The 14,611-nt window shown below is 45.2% G+C and overlaps 1 protein-coding gene across 1 annotated transcript in view; it reads right to left on the bottom strand.

Moving 5' to 3' along the window:
* CHD1 (chromodomain helicase DNA binding protein 1) overlaps nt 1-14,611 on the bottom strand; it is a gene marked incomplete in the record, with an annotated part of 4,694,407 nt that overhangs the window by 2,877,494 nt on the left and 1,802,302 nt on the right. Inside the window, 1 exon segment of the mRNA XM_044063873.1 lies at nt 13,707-13,897. Coding sequence (XP_043919808.1) covers nt 13,707-13,897 — 191 coding nt within the window.

Genomic DNA, 14,611 nt, shown 5'->3' with positions numbered 1-14,611 from the left:
AAAACCACATTGCAAAGTATGCTTTCTGACTTGTTCAGCTGCATGCAATAAATCATGCATTTCCTTGTTTTCTGCACATTCAGAGTTTAAAACATTTTCTGTTTAAGCAATGCCATGACATGTTGCTGATATCTGAGCATATGAAACTGACAGTTTAAGGCCCTTATAGGCAAGGTAGGGGATGTGTAAACCTTTTTTCCCCATCTATCCCGTGCCCTAGAATCTCTGTCAGAGGGGGTAGGGTTTTTTGCTGCGGAAGCCCTTACTCCTTTGGGACCCTATGAAATAGTTTCTGGGTCTGCAGAACGGTTTTTAAAAAGGAATTTATGGGAGTCAGGAACCCTGTAATATCTGTCAGTCTTAACAGGAGCTGGGGTTAAGGAGTCAGGGGTAAGACTAGACTCCGAAAACACATCATCTACAATGTCTAACACAGGTGGAATGGCTAGAGGCCTGTGTTGAGGTAGTAAAAGGAAATCCCTGAGCCTCTTTTTAGATTCTGAAAAATCTTGGCTCTCCCAGTGGAAATGCTCCCTCATGGTATGCAAGGTTTCCCCAAAAGAATAGTCCTCCTGAGGAGAAGCTGAAGGTATAGATTCTTCAGCATCAGAATCCTCATAGGGGGAAGAGAATATTTCTGATCAGAAGCGGAATCAGAAGAAATAGAAACCTGATCTGAAGATTCATAGTCAGTCTCTTGCCTAGGCCTCTTATCAGGAGGGGGATGGGAACCCCTTGATCAAGGTAATCAAGTCTTTGGCCATTTTGAGCATCTGTTTTTTGGGCATAGAGGCCTGTCCATGTGGCTCTTGAGTTTGTTTCTTTGCTTTAGAAGGTGCTTTAGTCTTTGCCTTTGAAGCTGAAGTCAGTTTAATGTAAAGATGTTTAGGTCTGAAAACACCCTCAGAAGCCGGTGCCTGCTCAGCGGCTCCGGACCCATCGGAGGGAATAGTATCCGAGGCTCCAATACCTTGAGTTTCCAGCGGCATGGCTGACTAAAGTAGCGGGCGTCAGGGGCTGCGAAAGCACCTCAATGAGAACCGGCAAACTGGTGACTGGCTTTGGAGAAGCTTTGTCATCGGTTTTGGACCTCGGTTGTTTATCTCTCTCTTTTTCTTTGCGTTTTTTGTGAACTCCGGTAGTCTGATGGCTATCCGACGACATTTCTGGATAATTAAACCAGCGTCCAAAATAGTTTAAAGCAAAATCATACTGACGCTTAATAGTGCGTTGGTTAAATCTAGCAGAAAACCGACAACCAGAAACGTTGTGATCAGGGCCTAAGCAAGGAATACAGTAAGAATGAAAGTCCTTATGAGGTATTTAGTTTCCACAAGAAATACAATTATTTACTTTTTCTGACATTGGTCTGGAGCAAGAAAAAAGTTTCCCCAATGGGGTACTTAGCTTTATTGAAGACTTCGGATATGAAATTCGAACACGAAAATCTCAGGAGTCGGCCGACCGGCACTTGCGAACTGCTTCTACTTCGGGCACCGCTCGGCAAGAAAGACTTAAGAAAATGGCGTCAGCTGCTTCTTTTATACCCCTGACGACCTGACGTCAGGGAAGGGGTGATAGCAGCAGACGCAGGACCCAAGACTTTGGAATTCAGGCCGACTGAGGGCAACCTGCCAGCAGGATTACCCAAATGTAATGACTGCAACAGTGAAACACGAAGAACATCTGTAACTGCCTGTGAACATCCAACTGATGAAATTTGTATTCTGCTGCATTAGAATGGTTAGGGAAAAACACAGGTAACTCTATAGTTTGGTTCAGGTTAGTTTGAGAGCAAACTTTAGGGATAAAGGAAGGAGTCATACAAAGAGAAACTCTGTTTGTGGAAAATGAGATAAGGAGGCTTTATAGACAGTGCTTGCAACTCTGACACTCGTCTAGCTGATGTGATGGCTACAAGAAACAAAGTCTTCCAAGACAGAAATTTCAGCGGACACGAATGGGCAGGCTCAAAGGGCAGTGAAGTTAGCTTGGACAGTGAAGTTAGCTTGGACAAGACAACGTTCAGTTCCCAGGAAGCTACCGGTTCCTGAAAAGGGGGGGGGGGGTCTCAGCAAAATAGCACCTTTAAGGAAGGTTTTACACAATCTGTGTGACATCAGGTTAGACTCACACAGGCCCAAATGAAAATTAGATATTGCTGCTAATTGGACCCTAATTGTGGCAGCAGCAGATCCCTGGTGGAAAACTTCGGACAAAAATTCTAAAACCATTGGGATGGATGCAGTGTAAGGATCTACATTCCTTTCTTCAGCCCAGACAGAAAACGTTCTCCATTCACTAGAGTATAACCACCTGGTGGAAAGTTTATGTGAAGACGTGAGAATATGGGTCACAGCAGGTGAAAAACCATGAAGCCTGACTAGGGATGGAATTGCAGGAGCCATGCTGTCAAGTTGAGGGTGTGTAGACTGGGGTGAAGGGAGCCTGACATGTGTGTCAAGAGGTGTGGCACTGAGTCCAGAGTCCATGGATTGTCGTAGATGAGGCCCGAGAAAGGGGAACCAAATCTGACAAGGCCAGTAAGAAGTTATGAGAATCATTTTGCTTCCTAACAGCTTCGCTTTCTGAATCACCTTGTATACGAGAGGAAAAGGAGGGAAAGCATAAAGGAGACCCAGGGGCCAATCGTGAACAAGTGCATCCCTCGGTGACTACCCAGGAGGGGGATAAGGGAAAAGTAGCTGCTGCATTTGTGTTGATCAGACTGACAAAGAGATCACAGCAAGGCCATCCCCATTTGTGGAAGATCTGTTACGCTATTTCTCGATTCAGAGACCACTCGTGAGGCATTAAGATTGCCCGGCTGAGTTTGTCAGCTATCACACTGGTTGTCCCTGGGATGTCCATTGCCACCAGAAAGCGCTGGGAAGATATCGCCCATTTCCAAACACGAATGGCCTCTCAGCAAAGGGGGTAAGATCTGGTTTCACCTTGTTTGTTGTGATACCATACCACTGACATGTCTGATTGGATTGCTATCATGCCTAGAGGGAGAGAGTCGTGAAGTGCTTGCAACACTAGAAGTACTGCCTTCATCTCTAGGACACTGATATGCAGGTGAGCCTCGTGATCTTGCCATGTGCCTTGGACAGTCCTGCCTAGATAATGCCCCCCCCCCCATCTGGGAGGCATCCATGGTCACAGTAGCAATGAGTTTGCGAGGAAGGAATGGGGTGCTTGCTGTGAGTTGGTCGGGTTGAATCCACCAACGAAGATCCTTCATGCAAGACTCTGTTATGATGTGGTGAGACAGAGGCAGTTGCTGAAAGACCACTGGGATGATAGAAGCCATTGAAGAATTTGCATATGTAATCTGGCGAGAGGGACTAACATTATGGTGGAAGCTATGGTCCCAAAGAGTTTCAGCACCGTCTTTGCCTTGACTTTCTGTAGAGGAAGTAGAAAGAGAATTTGTCGTCTGAGGTTCTGCTCTCTTTCTGCGTGAAGACGAGCTAACATGGCAACCGTCTCTATTTCTGCGCCTATAAAAGTCACAGATTGAGAGGGCGATAAGGCAGACTTTTCCCAATTTACTGTAATCCCCAACTGGGAACAAAGCTGGATAGTGGAATCTCTGGTTTGTAGGAGTAGATGCCTGGTGGGAGCGGTCAGGAGCCAGTCATCCAAATATGGAAACACTTGGAATCCTAGACGTCTCAAATGAGCTGTCACTACCGCCATACATTTGGTGAACACCCTGGGGGCTTTGGTGAGACCAAAAGGCAGTGCACGAAATTGGTAATGACTGGCTCCCAGCCGGAAGCGTAGAGAACTCTTCGACACTCTGTCCATTGTTATATGGCAGTATGCATCTTGGAGGTCTATGGAGCACATCCAATTGTCTTTCCCTAAGACAGGGAGTATAGACTGCAGTGTCACCATTCAGAATTTGGCCTTCTTTAAGGATTCGTTTAGCTTGCTGAAATATGGGCCTCCAGTCTCCTGTACGTTTTGGCAATAAAAAGAATCTGGAGTAAGTTCCGGATCCTATCTGGTCTGCGGGGACAGTTTGGATGACTCTGCTTGCGAGCAACTTTCTCACTTCTACAGTTGCTTGATCCCTGTGATTGGGTAAAACATCCAGGATCTTCCTGGGAGCATGGGGTGGATGAGAAAAGGGTATGCAGTAACCTCTGGTGACTATTCTTTGTACCCATTTGTCTTGGGTGATGTTTAGCCAGACTTCTGGATACAAAGATATGAGACCCTCGACTGGCTCCAGAGAAGCACAGTCGGGCCCCATATCTGGAGCGCTGTTAGAGATGGCCTCGAAACGAATCATGGTCTCCCTGTTTTGCGGGCCACCCCTGCATCTAGGGCAACGTCTACCATTTGCTCCTCCTCCTCTGCCTCTGAAGGAGGAGTCACCCTGTGCATCCAGGAAAAATCTCTGGGACTTCTTGAATCACATCTTACCACATCTCTGACCCTTAGGATATGGTCTAGAGGGGACGTTAAAACGTACTCCCATGGCAGAGAGCGTTTTCCCTTCTTTCTCGCACCTGGTGAGTGTATCTTTTACCTTAGGTCCAAATAATGAAGAACTGTCAAAAGTGGCGTTGGTAAAGGTAGACTTGAAAGGCTCCTCAAAATTACACAAGCCCAGGAATGCCCAAGGGAAACTCCTAAACCTGTTGCCCTGTTCGCGTCGTCGGCTGCATAAGAAATCAGCCTCAAGGAGGAGTTAACGATGGAATTTAAGGTGGACAACTGAGCAGACACCTTATCAGGGACTCCTTCAGTAGATGCATCTTGTAGAGTATCTCCCAACTCCTTAAGGAGATCGCTTTGAAGCCTCGTAAAATGTGTAAGAGAGTTCAGCAATATGAGTGTGAATGCCACTGACGAAAAGATACACTTCCCGTATCTGTCCATCATTCGAGACTCCTTATTCGGCGGATGGACAGATGAAGCCTCCGCTAGCTCCTTAGTGGCCGCCGCCGCCACCACCATGGCATCTACAGGCAAGCCCTTGGACAAGAATTATTTCTCTTTGGGGGCAGACAGAAATCTTTTGGTTCTTCTGCGAACTGGCTACATGGCATCAGGAGTCTCCCACACCTTCTGACTAACAAGGTCTAAAAGCTCATCAAAAGGTGGAGACACCCAAGAGGCTGAAGGTTGAGACCCGAAAGCCTTCAGATACACTGACTCCTCATCAGAAGGGGTAATAGTGGGCCAGCCGCCTCTCTGCTTAATGATCTCTAAGATGTCTACAATAGAGACATCATCAGAGGATGACTTGGGGAACCCTTCTGACACCTAAAGGTCAGTGTAGGCAGTAATGGACTCATCCTGGGAGTCTACATGCTTCCTCTTACATGTCCTCTTCCGATGGGGTGCCTCAGAAGGATAGTCTGGGGAGGGCTCGGAAGACTGGGGACCACCAACCAAGGGCTTCTGAGGCTGCAGGTCTCTGCTGTCATGAGAGAAAGTAGGTGCTGAGACAAGGGTCAGTGCCCAAGGGGGAAGAGTGTCGGTACCCTTGTGTCGAGCTAATGAGCGAGATAGCACACTCCATCATCTCAAAGGCAGATCTCTCCAGCTCCGAAGACCACCTCGGCTTCAAGGAAACTGAGGACGTCATCGGCTCTAGAGCTAGCGGCTCTGAGATGGATGTAGGGTCAGAGCTCACCCTAGAAAACGCACCGAGAGGGAGACTTGGAACAGAGGAGGTTTGGGTCCAAGTGTTCCTGTCGGGGATGACCGGTAAGCTTCGGCTCCTAGACAACACGGATGGCACCGAAGGTGTCGGAGCAGAAAGTGGCTCCGAGACAGCCTCGAGGGGAGCAAGAATCAAGGGTTCCACAAGTGGTACAGAGCACTCTGGCTCTGAGGGCACGACACAGCTCGGAGGTACCACAATGGAGGGGTGGACTCAGGTGGCTCTAGAACCGACTGGGTCGGAGCCAATGACATTTTTGGCAAGGCAGACAAATTCACGAGTCTAAGCACTACTCTCTCCACATCTTCCTCTGACAAGCTCCTGGAGGATCTGGATGACAGTGTAGGCTATCTGGATCTCTGCAGAATTGGAGATCTTAAGGTTGGGGAGACCAGCAAGGGATCTCTGGACCAGCTCCGATGTAGTCTCTCAGTAGTCGGCTCCGAAATGCTTGGGGCTGAAACTGAAGTGCCAATATCAACAACCTCGATCGGCTCCGAGGACAGTGGAGCAGAGGAGGTAGAAGTCTTATCCGGTTTAGATATTTTTTGAGGAGGTTCCAATACATTAGACAGCACCACCGAATGCCTTTTGGCCGCCTTAACCTTCGCTTTCTTAGAAGAATGTGATTTTGAAGAGGAAGATGAACTGGCCAAGTCTTTCTCGAAGGAAGGCTTGAGGAGACCTTTCAAAATTAACTTGTTCTTCTGCTCCTGGCGAACTCTGGAGCTGAAGGAATGGCAGAATAAACAAGTTTCCTGCAAATGAATGGCTCCGAGACAAACTAATTGACATCATCTGGGAGCACTTTACACATCTTTTTGAAACTTGAAGGTTTGTGATCTTTAGACTCTTTAGACATAATAACTAGGGTAAGCAGGAGCACACAAGCACAACGAGGACTAGATCCTCTAACTTCAATGGGCCTAGCTCTAACCACACACACACACACAAGGAAGAAGTAGAGAGACTAAGTCCTCTAACTTAAACGGACCTAGGTAGGTAGGCTAAGTCATAGAAAGAAGGTCAGAAACTATCAAACTACAGTGCACACAAGCTAAAATTCTATATAAATTTCTTTCTAAATTAGAAAGGTACGGTGAAAAGGTGGACTAGCAGAGAAAAATGCTGTAATAATCAAGAAAAACACTGCACCAATACAATAGCAAAAATAAGCACAAACGCGCAACGTTAATAAAAAAACTAGCACACAGCATACCAAAAAGGAGAACAACAAGGGCCAATGGCCAACCAGTTCTCAAAACCAACTAATTTAAAAGTCAAAAACATTCCAACCAGTCAGAAAAAACTCCTAACACTACTAAACTCTATCTGGAACAAGATAAATCGCTATATGTAAACAGTAATGTAATAATAACACAGAAAATTTTAAACTTAGCCACGGCCAAGCAAGAAGCACATCTGAACTCATAGATGCATCAGACGAGATCTGGGGATTGTACTGGTGCACTATGGGATACCTACCTAGCCACGAGCCAACTAAGAGACTTTGTGCTTGTAATAGGCTAAGTCGGAGCAGAGGATCAGCTCCAAACCCATATGCAAGAATGAAGGCGGGATAGGACTACAGAACATTAAAGGTTTACCACAGAAATGTGTAGAGATCTGACAGAATTATCAACCAAACTGAAATACCATTAAGTTTGTTGGCAGCACTGGGTTATTTTTTTTTAGATATGCTCAATTTAAAGCACAAAGGCACATTTTCTCCAATTTATTTCAAGAGAGTACACATCAAAAGAAATACTTATTGGCAGTATTAAGTCTAAACATTTTGTGGCAGTACGTACACATATGGAGACATTAAGAATGCAAACAAGTGCGTCAACAAAACTGCTAGCAAAATGTTGACTGTTGAATTGACTTTTAAGTTAATTTTGATTATAAATTAGTAATAAAGTACAGTTGTGTACAATTACCATAAATGTAGATGTCCGAGTGTATTCACGGTTGCAGTCATCACACTTGCGTTATCTGCCTGCAGGTAAGCCCTCATTTGGCCTGAATACCAGAGTCTTTGGATTTCTTTGTCAGATGCTGTTGCCTCACCCATGACGTCAGGTCGTCAGGGGTATAAAACATGCAGCCGATGCCATTACATCTGTTTTTCTTGCCCCAGATGTCAGGAGCCCCCAAAATAGGAAGCAATCAAATGGTGTGGAACACCTCCAGTAAAAAGTAAATACCATTTCCATAAGATATGGCCAAAAAAGAGGATAGGTAGAAAGTATAGAAAGACAGGGGGCAGGAGGGAGGGTAACCAGGACTGCAACAGTGAATACACTCGAACATCTACATTTATGGTAAGTGTACACAACTGTACTATGTTCTTTGTGTTTCACTGTTGCAGTCATCACACTTGGGTTGATTCCCAAAGATGAGGAAGCATGGAGGCAGTCAAGACGTAGTAGGGCTGGCTAGTAGGCCTTGTAAGACTGTTGTGGCAAATCCAGCTCTGGATTTAGTAAAGATATGAAAGTGGTAATGCTTGGTGATGGTGTGTACAGAACTCCAGGTTGCAGCTTCCAGGATGTCCCTGGTAGGGACTCCCCTGAGAAAAGCTGTAGAGGTTGAGGTAGCCCTAGTGGAATGAGGCCTGATCCCCTGTGGGGTAGGTTTTCCATGGTGTTTGTAGCAGAAATGGATGCAGTGTACTATCCATTTAGAAATGGTTTGTTTCGAAATGGCCTTGCCCTCTGCTCCTGTAGCAAATCTGACAAGCAGCTGGTCAGATTTTCTGAAAGGTTTAGTCCCGTTAAGGTAGAACCTGAGCTGTCTGTGCACGTCCAAGGAGTGTAGGATCCTATTCTGAGGATTAGGAAAGAAGATTGGCAAATGGATGGATTGGTTTAAAGCCACACTGTATACCACTTTGGGCATAAAAGATGGGTTAGTCCGGAGGGAAAACCCTGTCCGCATGGAAAATAATGAAGGGTTCCACAGACATAAGGGCCTGTAACTCAGACACGCTTCTTGCTGAAGTGATGGCTAGCAGTAAGGCTGTTTTCCAAGAAAGGAATTTTAACTCTGCTGTAGCAGCAGGCTCAAAATGGGGAAGCGTGAGCTTCTCTAGTACAAAGTTAAGGTCCCAGGCAGGAGTGGGAGCTCTCCTTGGGGTGTCTTAAATTGTCAGCTTCTCTCAGGAACTGTTTGATCAGAGGGTGAGAAAAGAGGGGTGGCTCAGTATTGTAATGAGCTGAGAAGGCAGAGGCATGAATCTTAACTGATGAGAAGGATAGGCCTTTGCGGAGTAGCTCTGCTACGTAATCTAGGTTTTGAGGCAAGGAGGGCACGGCTGTGTCCTTCCCTTGATACTGGCTCCAAGAACATTATCTGTTCCACTTTTCTGAATAATATTTCCTAGTACTGGGCCTCCTGGCCTCAAGGATAACGTCCAGCACCTGCTTGCTGAGGGTTGCTGGTGATGTATTCAGGGAATAAGCCAGGCTGCCAGGTTCAGGGTTTTCAGCTAAGGATGCAATATCTGTCCCTCCTGCTGGGACAGCAGAGAGGGGGTCTGATGTAGGTGCCAGGGTGGCACTGCTGTCAGACTGCGTAGGAGTGGGTACAAGTGTTGGCGTGGCCAGTGTGGTGCAATAAGGTTTGTACCTGGCATGTCCTGTTTGATCTTGAGGAGTACTTTGGAAGGAGTGGCAGAGGAGGAAAGGCACAGATTGAGAGGTTTTCCCATGTGAAGGATAGGGCATCCACTTTCCAAACTTGGCTGTGGGGAATTCTGGTGCAAAATTTGTTTAGTTGATGGCTTTGGGGTGACACAAAGAGGTCCACCTCTGGTGTCCCCCACCTGTGTATTAGAAGGTTGAATGAGTTTGGTTCCAGTTTCCACTCATGTGGGTGCATTAGATTTCTGCTCAAGTCTGCCAGTGAATTTTGTTTGCCTGGCAGGAATTGAGCTTGCAGGTGCACTTGGTTGCTTAAGGCCATGTTCCACAAAGCCATGACTAACCTGCAGAGTGGGTAGGAGTGAGTTCCCTCCTGCTTGTTTATGTACCACATAACTGTGGTGTTGTCTGTATCAGTTGTTGTCCTGGCAGGATAAGGTGAAGGCTGTCAGTGCATTCTCTACAACTAACATTTCTTTTTGATTGATATGCAGGTAAATTTGTCCTGGGCTCCATTTGCCTTGAATGCATTTACCTGCCATGTGAGCCTCCCATGCATAGTCTGATGAGTCTGTTGTCAGAGTTTGGACGGCAGGGGGTTGTGAGAAAGGGAGTCCCTTGTTGTGGTTGCAAGCCTCTACCCACCAAAGGAACTCTGTCCTTAGGCAAGGAATGATAGGAATCACTGTTTCCAGGTCCTGGGAATGTTGTCATCAGAGACTTTTTAAGTACCATTGAAGTTTCCTCATATCCAGTCTTGCATATGGAATCAGTAGAATACATGAGGCCATGAACCCTAGGGCTTGCAGTAATTTTCTTGCAGATAGCTGGGTTTGGGTGGCCAGTAGTTTGAAATACGTTGTCAAATAAACCTGCTTTTCTGGAGTGAGGAATGCCATCTGGGAATTTGTATTCAAGCTTGCTCCCAGGAATACAATCTTTTGGATGGGTACCAGATGTGATTTCGTTTCATTGATGGTATACCCCAGAGAAGTTAGGAGTCTCTTTACAAACATTAGGTGCTGAAGTAGCAATTCCTGACTGTCCGGCTGAATCAGGCAATCGTCCAAGTATGGGTAAATTTGAATATTTATCTGCCTGCTGTAAGCAATGGCTGGAGCCAGGCACTTTGTGACTACCCTGGGTGTAGTAGATAAGCCAAAGTGAAGTGCAGAGAACTGATAGTGTAAAAAGCCAGCCCGGAAACGTAGATATTTCCTGCAAGATCCCCTTATGGGGATGTGCAGATAAGCTTCTTTTAAGTCTAGGGTGACTAGCCAGGAGTCCTTGGCTAGTATAGGAAGGAGCTGCTGGAGTGTAAGCATTTTGAATTTTGGTACCACCAGGAAGGTGTTTAGGGTTGACAGATCCAGAATAGGGTGCCAAGAGTTCTTTTTCCTGGGCACCAGGAACAGCATGGAGAAGAAACCCTGTCCCCTTTGCTCTGTTGGCACAGGTTGAATAGCCCTGATACTGATTAGAGAAAGTACTTGCGTTTGGCCTCTGTCCACTGGTTTGGAGGAAGGTGTGGTAATCCACTTGGGGTTGGCAGAGAAGGAAATAGAATCTGTATCCCTGGTACACAATGTTTAAGACCCATCAGCCCTGGGTAATTTACTCTCATTTTTTTCCATGCAGGGCGAGTTTACCTCCTAGGGGTGCAAGTACTTGGGCATGGCTGGGAAGGATTAAGGACAAGTCATTGTGAACTTTTTCCATAGGGGAGTGGCTTACCACTCCCAGGAGCACTTCATTGTTTAGATCACTGCATACCCTGAGACTGTAGTCTGTTACCCCTGGGTTTGGGTTGAGGAGGTTTGGAAGGGACCAGTTTTTTGAAGACCAATGCCTACTGAATCTAAGTGGCTGTACCTGTAAGAAATCTTTAACAGTTTGCATGGATTTAGCTTTTTCCTCCATCTTTTTAAGAACAACTTCTGCTTTATTGCCAAACAAACATTCTTGGTTTAATAGAGCATCAAGTAATTTTGCCTTGACATGGTCTGGCAAGATTTGTTCCTTCAGCCAAGCATGCCTTCTCAGAAGAGACCCAGTGGCGGAAGCCCTGCAAGATGCTTCTAAGGCATCAAAACCACACTGCAAAGTATGTTTACCAACTTAGTATGCAGAATGCATTAATCTTGTAAGTCCTTATTTTCTGCACAATCAGGAATCAGCAACATTTTTTGTTTAATTAGAGCAATAACATGCTGCTGATACTTCAACATGTAAAACTGGCAATTTAAAGCCCTGATGGCAAGAGTTGCAGAGGTATATACCTTCTTACCCCATCTGTCTAGCGCCCTAGAATCTCTGTCCGAAGGGGTAGGGTTTTGGCTGAAGAAGCCTTAATACCTTTAGGTCCCTGGGAAATGGCCTCTGGATCTGCAGTGGGATTATTTAAAGAGAAATTTGTGAGAGTCAAGTACTCTATAGTATCTGTCAGGCTTTCTATAGGAGCAGGTGGTAAAGTATCAGGGGTAAGGGCTGGATTCCATGAAAACATCATCTACAATATCCAGGTTAGGGCGGAATAGCTAGAGGCCTAGGCTGAGGCAAATCTAAAAAATCCCCAAGTCACTTTTTGGACTGTGGGTAGTCCTGGCATTTCCAGCGGTGCTCTCTTAGGGTATTCAAAGTTTCACTGAAAGAAAGGTCCTCGGTGGGGGGGGGGGCTGAGGGAATTGAATTCTCTGCATCAGAGTCCTCATAGGTAGATAAGGGTATGTTCCTGGTAATCAGGGGTCAGAGTCATCAAACTCACGGTCTGAAGAATCAGAAGGAAAATCAGTTCTTTGTCTTTTAGAGGAGGAAAGCTGGCTTCCCCTAATTAAAGTAATAAGGTCTTCAGTCATTCTAAGCATTTGTTTCTATGGCATGTGAGCTTGAGGATGTGCTTTGGCCATCAGTTTCCTACGCGTAGTGCGAACGCTAGGCCTGGGAAATTCGGTAGATTTAGTCATTAACGAAGTAGTCGGTTTGATACAAACATCGGAAGGTCTGAATACACCTCTCAGAAGCTGGTGCCTGCACAGCGGCTCCAGACCCATCCAAGGTAGAGACATCCGCAGGTTCCATAGTCCATAATTTTTTTTGCGGTCATTTCAATGATCTTCCAATTATTCAATTACTATATTGTTACCATCATATATATGTCAAAAGTTTTTTACTTGCATTGTTCTGAAGAAGACTGGGAGACAGTCGAAAGCGCTTAACCTGTACTGTTGTGTTGTGTTGTCCATTAAATATACGCTTGAGTTTACTGTCCTGTTGTACGAGCAGTTCCATCTTCAACCATCCACTTGTTCCTGAGTTGCTGTAGTTCCACATTCGTAATCGGAAGGTCTGAATACACCTTTCAGAAGCTGGTGCCTGCACAGCGGCTCCAGACCCATCCAAGGTAGAGACATCCGCAGGTTCCATAGTCGAAGAATTTTGCGGCATACCGGACTCCGAATGGGTCTCAGCAGAGGCCTGCCAATCTGTAAAAGCGGGTAACAGGGGCTGCGAAAGCGCCTCACTGAGTACCGGCGGACTGGCGACTAGCTTAACGGAAGCGTCGGCGGCAGTTTTGGACCTATGTGGTCTGTCTCTATCTTTATCTTTACCTTTTTTTTTGGAAGATCGGTAGTCGGATGACTTACCAAAGCCATTTCAGAATACAGAGAACGAAAGCGAAAGAATTTAGAGACAAAAATAGCCCAACAACGAATAGTTCCGGCGTTGAACAAGGCACAAAACCAACAGCAAGGGACGTCGTGGTCTGGGCCTAAACAGGTGATGCAGTAAGAATGAAAATCTCTGCGAGGTATTTGCTTTCCACAGGCAAGACAATTGTTAACTTTTTCTGACATCGGTTAGAGCAAGAAAAAAGGATCCCCAACGTGGTACTTAGCTTTAGAAGACTTCAGGTTTGAAACTTGAAAAACAAAAATTTCAGGTAGCTGCCAACCGGCACTTGTGAACCGCTTCTGCTTCGGGCTCCCTTGCGGCAAGAAAAGCTGATGTAATGGCATCGGCTGCAAGATTTATACCCTTGATGACCTGACATCATGGGTGAGGTGACAGCATCTGACGCAGAACTCCAAAGAATCTGGTATTCAGGCCGAATGAGGGCTACCTGCAGGCAGATAACCCAAGTGTGATGGCTGCAACAGTGAAACACATAGATCATCTGCCAAACGGTGAGCAAAGATGACCATTCAACAAAAATAAGAATGTTTGTGATAACTTGTTATAGCTTTACATGAAACTGCTAATAGCTATGATTTAAATAATATTTCTTTTTTTTCTTTCTTGATAAATATAATAAAGGTGTCTAAAAACGTAAATGCACTTAAGTAAACAATGACAAATGATTCAACTTTACCTACTTTTCAGGCATAATAAAATGAAGGAGAGACCAAAGTTCTTTAAGGGAATTTTGCAGAGGTGTTCCAGTTATAAGCAGACGGTGATTTGATCTGAACTCCATAAGTGATTTATAAAGAAGAGAGTCATCATTCTTTAAACGATGAGCTTCATCCACAGCAATAAAAGCCCAATTGATACCACCAAGGAAAGCCTTGACAAGAAAAAATACCCACATTGTTAAATATTTTCAATGTGAAAAGAAAACGTTTTCACTCCTGAAGTTTAAAACATTAAACATTAAAACTGTTCTTAAGGTGCAACTGGCTCATAAAATGGTAACATTTTAGGATAGTAGTACATCGTAATGAAACTGGGAAAAGAAACTAAAAACAAGTCATGCTACATTAGTCTTGTTGAACGTATGAATACCACTATAACAATCACAAAAATAAAACATGAACTTTCACAAGAAGCAGAACCGAAAACACTGACAAGAGCTGATGTACTTAATGTAACAGATATGGATAAGCAGGCCCATCTTTAACAAGTATCAGAACTCAAACTACAACTCATTTGTCAGCTCAGTAGCTAAAACTTTCCCAGACTACTACACCCACCCCCTCTCACCCACACAAGCATCTCCAAAACTATAAAGGATCCTCCAAGGCTTCCTCTAACGTAAGGCAGGGGAAGAAAGGTGGGCATGCAGATGAGTGATACACTCATACAAATCTATCATTGTTAAATACTTAAATTTTTGTTTCTGGTGTGAGGCCCATCCTCTTCATCCAGAAGGACAGATCTTATAAGCTTATCCTGTGTGTGTGTTTTTATGGGGCTATGCCTCTGATCACTATGGCTTGGAAGGAAGCCCAAGGGCTGAAGATCATATTCAGCTTACAGTGTGCATGGAAAACGTTCAATG

The sequence above is a fragment of the Protopterus annectens genome, chromosome 2.part2, assembly GCF_019279795.1.
Source record: "Protopterus annectens isolate FY-2018-M chromosome 2.part2, PAN1.0, whole genome shotgun sequence".
In the NCBI taxonomy this organism is placed as follows: Eukaryota; Metazoa; Chordata; order Ceratodontiformes; family Protopteridae; genus Protopterus; species Protopterus annectens.
The sequence above is the reverse complement of the archived record's forward strand: the minus strand, read 5'-3'. Positions and strand labels throughout refer to the sequence as shown.